At 39.4% G+C, this 9,758-nt stretch overlaps 1 protein-coding gene across 1 annotated transcript; it reads right to left on the bottom strand.

The window, feature by feature from the left end:
- Nucleotides 1-4,396: 4,396 nt before the first annotated feature.
- LOC137709121 (vacuolar cation/proton exchanger 3-like) lies at nt 4,397-8,138 on the bottom strand. The gene is made up of 13 exons (XM_068448247.1): nt 8,024-8,138; nt 7,746-7,918; nt 7,407-7,652; nt 7,247-7,314; nt 6,973-7,001; nt 6,487-6,683; nt 6,164-6,376; nt 5,875-6,009; nt 5,606-5,722; nt 5,476-5,529; nt 5,199-5,315; nt 4,968-5,057; nt 4,397-4,660 (listed from the first exon to the last, which is right to left on the bottom strand). Exons 2-13 carry the CDS (start codon nt 7,836-7,838, stop codon nt 4,397-4,399), a joined length of 1,623 nt encoding a protein of 540 aa, XP_068304348.1. The 5' UTR covers nt 7,839-7,918; nt 8,024-8,138.
- Nucleotides 8,139-9,758: the final 1,620 nt, after the last annotated feature.

Consider the following 9,758-nt stretch of genomic DNA (forward strand, 5'->3'; position numbering starts at 1 on the left):
ATCACCAGCCCAATCAGCATCTGTGTAAGCTCGTAAGCATAGAGAACCAGGTTGAAAAAAGACGCCCCAGCCGATAGTACCACGGAGATATCGAAGAATCCGCTTGACAGCAACATAATGAGAGTCCAGAGGAGAATGCATAAATTGGCACACTTGATTCACAGAATAGGCAATATCAGGCCGTGTAAATGTTAAGTATTGAAGAGCTCCGACAATGCTCCTGTAATGTGTGGGATCGGAATAACTAGGACTGCCATGAGTGAGAAGTTTCTGATTAGGATGACAGGGTGTGAGACATGGTTTACACTCAAGCATATTCGTCCGTTGCAACAGATCATGAACATATTTAGACTGATGCACAAATAAGCCCGAAGAGTGATAGTCAATTTGCAAGCCAAGAAAATAGTGAAGAATCCCCAAATCCTTCATGTCAAACTTTGTGGTTAACTGAGAGATAACAGACTGAACACAAGCATCACTATCACCAGTAAGTATGATGTCGTCCACATATAACAATAACACAACCATGTTGGTACCATTATGGTGAACAAACATGGAAGGATCGGCATAAGAAGACTTAAACCCCAATGAAAGTAAGAAGGTGGTGAACCTGTCATTCCAAGCTCGGGGAGCTTGTTTGAGTCCATAAAGTGACCTTTGTAATTTGCAAACATAGTCGGGATGATCCTTGTTAACAAAACCCTGTGGCTGGGACATATACACCTCCTCCTCAAGAAAGCCATGTAAAAAGGCATTCTTGACATCAAGTTGTTTCAGTTTCCATCCCTGAGTGGCTGCGAGAGAGAGAATAAGGTGCACAGTAGTAGGCTTCACCACCGAACTGAATGTTTCGTAATAATCCAACCCAGCTTCTTGAGAAAAACCCTTGGCCACCAAACGAGCCTTATATCGAGCAACTGACCCATCAGGATGTCGTTTGACTTTGTATATCCATTTACAACCCACCAAATTTTTATTGGATGGCAATGGAACAAGGTGCCATGTATGTTGCTGTAGTAATGCATCCATTTCCTCCTGCATAGCAAGCTGCCACTGTGGAGACTTAGAAGCTGCAGAGTAAGAAGTCGGTTCTTTAACAGAATCAAGATGAATTGTAGTATGATACACCTTCTTCTTCTTAGAAATCCCCGATTTAGACCGTGTATGCATAGGATGGAAATTCTGAGAATTCAAGGGAACAAGTTGTAATTCCGGAGCTTGAGAAGTAGTAGTATCTGGATGCAAGTCCGAAACCATAGGAGTTTGAGACGGAGGAGTAGTTGGATGTAAGGATGAACCCACGGCAGAATCTGTGACTGAACCAGAGATATCCGTCGATGTGGAGACAAGATCACCTTGATTGAGAATATGACACTGAGTAATTGGACTAGGAGTATGGGAAAATGCAGGAACAATGGCCCGAGGTAAGAGAGTTTAATTTAAGGAAGGATGCTCAAAAGAGTGTGAATGAAGACCAGAGAGTGGAACACCTGAGGACAAAGGTGAAGTAGACTGTAGATGATGAAGGTTAGTGGAACCAGGAAACTGACTTTCATCAAACAGGACATGTCTAGACACAATTAACTTGTGATCTTTGACAGAGTAACAAATATAACCTTTATACTGAGATGCATACCCCAAGAAAATACAAACAGTGGTTTTTGGATCAAGTTTAGTTGTTCTGTAGGGTTTCAAAGAAGGAAAACAAGTACAACCAAAAATGCGTAAGTGAGCAAGTTGAGGAGGTGATTTATGCAAGACTTCAAAGAGAGACTTCATGAGTAAAGTGGAGGTTGGCATCGTATTTATAAGATAGGTTGCAGTGGCACATGCATGATACCAAAACCTATAAGGTAAGGAAGCTTGCTGCAAGAGAGTAATGGCAGTCTCAACAACATGCCTGTTTTTCCTCTCAACTAACCCATTCTGCTCAGAAGTATAAGGACAAGACTTTTGATGGGTGATATCCTTTTCCCGAAGAAAAGACTGAAAAGAAGCACCAATATATTCCCCACCCCATCACTCTGAAGAATTTTAATATGAGCATCAAAAGAATTCAATACAAAGGAATGAAATTGCACAAAAAGACCAAAGACAGCAGTTTTATTGATGATTGGAAAAATCCATGTATACCTAGTACATTCGTCTATGAAAGAGACATAGTATCTATACCCCTCAATGGACATACAAGGTGCAGGTCCCCATACATCGGAATGTATAACTGCAAAAGGAAGTACAGATTTGGAAGCATGAGAAGGAAAAGGAAGTTTTGTAAACTTTCCTTCCAAACAGGGAGTACAAGGCTGAGGTGGTGCAGTACAATGGAAAGGAATGGCAGACTTACTAAGAGCTAGCTTAACTATGTGATTAGTAGGATGACCCATGCGACAATGCCACAATGAAGAAGACACATATTGACCAAGAAATGCTGCTGGTAAGACCTTTGATTTTGGAAGCACAGGAAGAGGATAAACGGCATGATTACTCAGTCCTTGGAACAATATTCTCTCAGTGATCTTGTCCTGTATACAGAGAGAAAACTCATCAATGATACATCGACAATTATTATCTTTGCATAATTGATGCATAGACAATAAATGTTGAGACAAACGAGGAACATGCAATACAGATTGAAGTTTAAAAATATGAGACTTGGTTGGAAGGTTAGAATTGCCAATATGAGCAATAAGCAAACCTTCACCACTAGCACCAGTGACAGTATCCGTATGAGGATAAGGAGAGGCCATCTGAAGATTAGAAATATCAGAGGTCATGTGATGAGTAGCACCGGAGTCAAGAAGCCAAAACTCTTGTTGAGGTGCAGATGGAGTGGGAGTGGCTTGAGCTGTCATAGCCATAGGAGAAGAAGAAGAAGAACCACTCATGCCAGAGGACTGACCACTGAAATGCATGCCAGATGACTGACCAGGGAAATTCATAGACTGGTGTGAGGCCGAAGGCTGTTGAGAATGGAACTTTGGAAATGGTGGTTGATAATACTGCTGAGATGACTGATATCCTGGAGCTGAAGAATTATTTCTGTCAAAGCAGGTTGCAGCCGTATGCCTCACTCTATGGCAAATCTGACAACCATGTTGAAAACAATTGATAGCAGAGTGACCCTTTTTATCACATATTTGGCATTTCTGCAATGGTTGATAACTCTGTGGAGAGAGCATTTGTTGTTGTGGTCTTGATACTGAATGGAAAAGAGGCTGAGGTGAATACTGATTTCCACCAAATGACAACTGTTGTGGAAACTGGCCTTGATTACCCTGATAAAACTTCTTGCCTTTGCCTTTGTGTTTGAAATTATTCCCTCTGAAATTATTGTATGTACCGGAACCACTTTGGGAGACAAAAGCCAAGGGTCCAGGAAAAGGAAGTTGTTGAAACTGAGGATAGGGTAATTGTTGCTGTGAAAAAGGTTGTGAGAAAGGAATAGGGAAAAACTGAGGAGGTTGTTGAAGAGGCACATAGGAATATGGTGACTGAGAGCCAACATAGCTGCTAGATGAACCATCATTAGTACCAGAGATACCTCCAGTGTCATACGCAGATGAAGACTTATGAGCCAACATAGCAGACATAAGAGGAACTTGCTTAGTGACTTCATTCAACGTATCTTCTTCAGCTTTCAATTGAGACCGCAGTTCTTTTAGAAAGACCAATGTTTCTCGTCCACGAATGACAGACTTAATAGTGTTATACTCAGGAGGTAACCCCCACAATGCAACAATAGCAATGTCCTCATCAGAAATAACAACCCCAACAGCAGCTAAATGATCCCTAGCATCTTTAATCCTCTGAAGATATGCATCAATGGATTCAGGACATTTCCTAATATTCTGAAGATCAATCTTCATTTGAACAATACTCGTCCGAGTCATATTTGCAAATCTTTCTCGAAGACTAGTCCACATTTCCTTAGAACTCTTACACCCAATAACACATGATAAAGCAGCAGTTGACAGGGTAGCAGTAATAAGCGTCATTAAAGCCTTATCATGTATCTTCTAAACATCATAAGCATCAAAATTCAACTCAGTCTTATCAGGACATACAACAGATCCATCAAGAAAACCAAAAATGCCATTTCCATCCAGCAATAACTCCATTTGAAAATTCCAAGTCACATAGTTAGAATCATCAAGTTTGATAGTGACAGTATTACCCACAGTGGGAATGAGAGACGAAATTGGGGATTGAGTAAGAGCCAATTGAGCAGTTGTAACCATTGTTTAACCAGAAAACACCACAAAGCAAGTAACGCAAATATACAAAATGCACACTCAGAAGCAATCCACAAATGATGCTACAATCGCAGAAACCAAAATTCCACAATCTAGGGTTTCAGACAATACGGGATCAAGATTATCAAGATCGCAATAACACTTCAGTAGATATGAGAAGAAACAAGATCACCTTCCTGAAGCTCAAAGATGAAAGAATGCAGCCGCCGAAACACCAGCGATGAATCGAAGAACTCCAAAAGATAGAGTTCGCGACGCAACCGACAATCAATCGCACCAGCAACCTTCAACAACCGACACCAACGACGAGCAGTAACGCCAATCAACGACAAACGACGAACGACAAGAACAACAAAACAATGCGGAAGCAGAGGATCATCAATCAATGGTGTTACCCTTGATCGGCTCTGATACCATGTTAACAATAGCTATGGAATCTGAAAGATCAGGAAAGACTAGAGAGAGAAAGAGAGAAAGCTCAGAAAGAGAGGGAGTGCTGTAACTGATCTTTATTCCTTCAGTTATTGTTCTATTACAAGAGATATTTTTCATTATAAATACATGTCAACCTATCTATCTCAACTCATATAATCCAGTGACACATGTCATAATCTTGACCACTAATCCTTGACCACTAATATACTCTAACAATCACTTGCAATTAAATCACAAGAACTGGGAGGCAGACTAGTGAATACCATCAGTCCTTTGAACTTTAGGATCTCTATGTACAAAGAAGCTCGCAGCAACGATAATGTAGCAAAGAATGAGCATCAGTCCTTTGAAGTAATTAGATGTTCCCTCCTGCAAGTTCAAATGCAATCCATTCATACGCATTATGTATAGGATAAGTAGTCGCTGCAGTGCTGATACAAGGAAACAAATTCATGTCTTTCTATTGCATTTGTGCCACGAAAAGATTTATGGTTTGTTTGAATGACGAACCTGCAGCATGAAGGCTACCACCAGAACAGTTATGAAAAGTGTCGCTGTCTCAAACAATTGGAAATCTAAGTCCATAGGGCACCCCATGAACCACCCAACCACCACACAAAATGGAATCTGCAGAAATCCAAGAAAAACGGAAAACTGTTGAGCAAGAAAGAAGAACGGACAAATTATATGAAAGCATGAACAGAATCAACACGACACCACATATATGTACCAAAAAAACAAATCATAGTAAATGTCAGTCTAAATACATATGATATTTGGTACTCGCTCCAAACATAGATATCTGGGTTGATGAGCCAATTGCCACTCCTAAAGTTATATCCTGCACGAAACATTGAGGCAAAGTCAACAAGGAATGATAAATCATGAGTGATTCTACCGATAGGACAATCACTTACAAGCTTGTCTTTCATGGCGAACATAACAGCACCAGCATGCTCTGCTGCGTTCCCAACAATTGGGAGCAAAATAACACTAATAAACGTAACTGGGATGCTCATTGCAACAGATGCACCCTGGAAAAAAAAAAATACAGAAACACAAGACATTCCTCACAACAAACCCCACAAAAATACTATAAAATTTTCAAATCATCTAAAATTGGAGGTATAAATAATAGGATGAAAACTCTAGTACGATAAGACAATGATCTAACAAGATGAATTACCTCTATAGCATTAACTAAATATTCTGAGAGGACTGAAATCACCACGGTTAGAATTGATAGCCATATTATGGATTCCCACTTAGAGATCTCAGGAGCCTCTTCATCATCTGAATTTTCTTCGGTGTGATTCTCTGACTGGTTTTGTACCAAATTCATATAAACCATTAGATCACATATAGGAGAAAGTGCACAAACTCCACTTAATCAAATTCATCACACACTTGAACAGTGAAAGCAAAAGAATTAGTAACACAGTTTGAGGTCCTTATTGGCAAAGACTTGTACTAACCTGATCAACTGGAATATATAAATTCTGCTGGCTTCTCAATTGAAAAAACAGATATGAAGCATAGGCGACGAGCATAATGCAGCTAGTGAATCTCGAAAGAGATAACTCAGACTTCCCATAGTGCAACTCTGTCCGAGTAGAGTGCAGTACTGCTGGAAAGAGCAGACCCATGACCGCCATCAATAGCAATCCAGAGTTCACTCCAGAAGTTGCCTGAGAATATAGAAACTTTGAACTTTAGTTGCTAGAAAAAGATATGGAAGATCGAATACAAAAATAAAACCAAATAAACAAAGCACTCTTTTTTCACAGACGAAATATACCTTGTTGAACACTTGCTCCCTCTGTGAATGCACAAGTCCACCAGCAAAGAATGCGCATCCAAGCACAAGCAACATGTTCGATAGGATTGAGCCTAGTAAGGATTGTTGAACAACACGAATCATGCCTCTTTTCAGAGCATAAATTGATATTATCAATTCTGTTGCGTTTCCAAAGGTGGCATTTAAAGGACCTCCAACTGCAGAATTAAGTCATGATTGGAGTTATGGGTAACATTTTTGGATCAACAAAATGGACACTAATTGTAAAGTTAGTGCAACCGCTTTCAAATTTTAGGGTTAAATGTGAAAGGAAACATGTGATGCAGGTGAAGTACCGGTTCGATGAGGAAATTTTAGTGCTCAAACCAAACTTAAAAGCTATATGAAGACTTGTGGAATCCGGCATTGATCAGTGACTCAAGCTTCAAGCTTTATGAAGACTTATGAAATGGAAAAAACGGATATTTACATTAACAACATGCTTACTTGTTGGTCCAGTATAGCAAGCCAGTTGCCTGCATTAAAAGAAGCCAAGCTGTATTAGGAACTCAATAATGCATATTGATTGCAAGGTAAGTTGATATGGACTTCCGTCTCAAGTGCTCGCAGATTAAACCCTAATACGCTAAAACACTAACAAATGTTGTTTTCTAATACATCAAGTTAACTGGATAGCTGTTCAGACATGGCTGTTGGATTCCACTCGTAACATTTCTGTTTGTAAACAAAGAGTATACATAGAGAGTGCAAGAAATCTTACTCCGTTGCATATCCTAATCGCTCAGCCAAAGGTATGATTCCCAACAAGCTTAAAAGAAAGACCCAACCCTGAAATGCTTTGAAATAATCAAATAAACTAGGCATACAATCGTGTGATGATTCGAGACCTTCGCATGCAGAAAAAGATAGTGAAAACTCACATGATGGCCGGTTAATTTATCAACCACGATTGCTAAAGGGCCAAAAGGCATGAGCAAATTAATTTGGGCAGAGAAAACTACAATCCTGATGTTATCGACCACACTATTCATGACATGGGGACAACAGTCATTTGCACCACCAGAATAAAGATCCCTGAGGGGAGCCTCATCCAATAAATGTTTCTCACCCCCAACTAGGCTCTGATCCTCGAACTCAAACACTGATTTGGGCTGTGTTGATCCCATCTGTGGAGCCGAAATCTTGTTACCGAAGATTATCACTGCTACCAAAAGAAAATGCCTTTGATACCATATATAGCTAAAGAATTTATAACTGACCTCAGCATGGGAATTGATTTTTATTGTAGCTGCATCATTGTTCCTACCATTGTTGTTGTTGTTGTTGTTGTTGTAACGGTTATCAGAATCCATGAGGTGGAAGTAAAAACTCTATGCCAAGAAATCAACAAGAATTCCATCTCCGAACACGGGCATCGCTACTTCATCACATTCTCCACAATCAACACACATACATACAATGATAGAAATCAAATAACATGAGATCTAAAAAATGTATGTCTATACATACACATAACATCTATGCATATACACCCTACCTGTTTTTAATAAAGCTCATATTGCAGACCTGGGCGTAAGCAAGTTTATTAGTGCAGCGTGCTCCCCTTCAGCACCCAAATTCAACTTCGAATACCCCTCCCCGTTCTTTACTCTAGATTGAATCAGAATAAATCCCAAATGATTTTTTTTTTTTTTTTTTTTGTCAAGAACATGAATTTTACAACCCTAATAAAAAAATATCACGCATCAATATGCATACATACATACATATATATATATATATATATATTTGTATATTTATGTATGTATTCTTTACCTGTTTCTAACAAAACCCTAATGAAATTTTGGATAAGAACCCCAACAAACAAAACAAGAACCAGAATTATGGAAAGTAAAGAACTAACCTTGTGGTATAATGGAATTGCATATATATATATATATATATATATATGCGTGTTTATATATAGATTCTCCAATGTGAACCCTAAAAAATCAGACCCAAAAGAACATGCATGAGAAATGTACTTTTTGTCTAGAAAAGTTCTGGGATTCCTTCCAAAGTAAACAAAAAGAATGGAAGGCAGAAGATAAAAACAAAGGAGGTAGCTATTAAGTGCAAATTTGCAAATTGATGGTTTTGATAAAAGTGGAAATTAAACAGCTTTGACAGATATTGATACGCGAAATGTGATCCACAGCCATCTGAGGGAAACCCGCACCACATTAACAGCTAAAAATTTCTGGCAGAGCCACATGATTAAGCAACCATAATGTTTTGTATTGATCAACTCGTTATTCTTAAGAGTCGAACACATACATTTAACTCACAGATGTAGAGAAATACTATTAAAATGCAATACTATTGACAACAATTTTAACTTTTCATTTTTCAAGAAAAGTTTATGTACTTCCTAATTGACTATCCATTGTCACCAGCTAGTACTATGGCTAAAATGCAAGTTCCAACTCCAGAGCAAAAAACGTAGGTTACAACGAATTGATGATTTGAACTGATACATCAGGATTTTTAGTTGTTCGATCTTATTCATACTGGTTCGATAAAAAAACTCTTAAACCATTTTCAAAGGGGATGTCAAAAATGCCATATCGACATAATACAGTAACAAATGGCGTACCATTCACTCCAACTGAGATGTCAAAGCTAACATGAAAAAGAAAACTAAGCTGACAAAAGACAAAGAAATGTCAAAATTGATGCTGCCTTCAAATGTGGTTTTTGTTATTACCAAGGGCATTCCGCTTGTCTTATCTTAAAATGTTAGCATATTTAAGTATTATTTTAGTATTTTTAAACCAACAACAACCCATGTCACATCCCGGCCCGGGCCCCCACCACATCCCGGGCTCCTCACCACATTCCGGGCTCGACTCAACTGTAGCACGATATTGTCCGCTTTAGGTCCCGACCATGCCCTCACGATTTTGTTTTTGGGAACTCACACGAGAACTTTTCAGTGGGTCACCCATCCTGGGATTGCTCTCACACGAACTCGCTTAACTTCGGAGTTCCGATGGAATTCAAAGCTAGTGAGCTCTCAAAATGCCTCGTGCTAGGTAGAGATGGGAATATACATATAAGGCTTACAGGATCCACTCCCCTGGGCGATGTGGGATCTTACAATCCAACCCCCTTAGGGCGTCGACATCCTCGTCGGCACACTCGCACCACATGACAGAGTTGCTCTGATACCAAATTGTTACATCCCGGCTCGGGCCCCCACCACATCCTAGGCTCGACTCCACTGTAGCACA

This window comes from Pyrus communis, chromosome 11 (assembly GCF_963583255.1).
Source record: "Pyrus communis chromosome 11, drPyrComm1.1, whole genome shotgun sequence".
NCBI classification, from domain to species: domain Eukaryota; kingdom Viridiplantae; phylum Streptophyta; class Magnoliopsida; order Rosales; family Rosaceae; genus Pyrus; species Pyrus communis.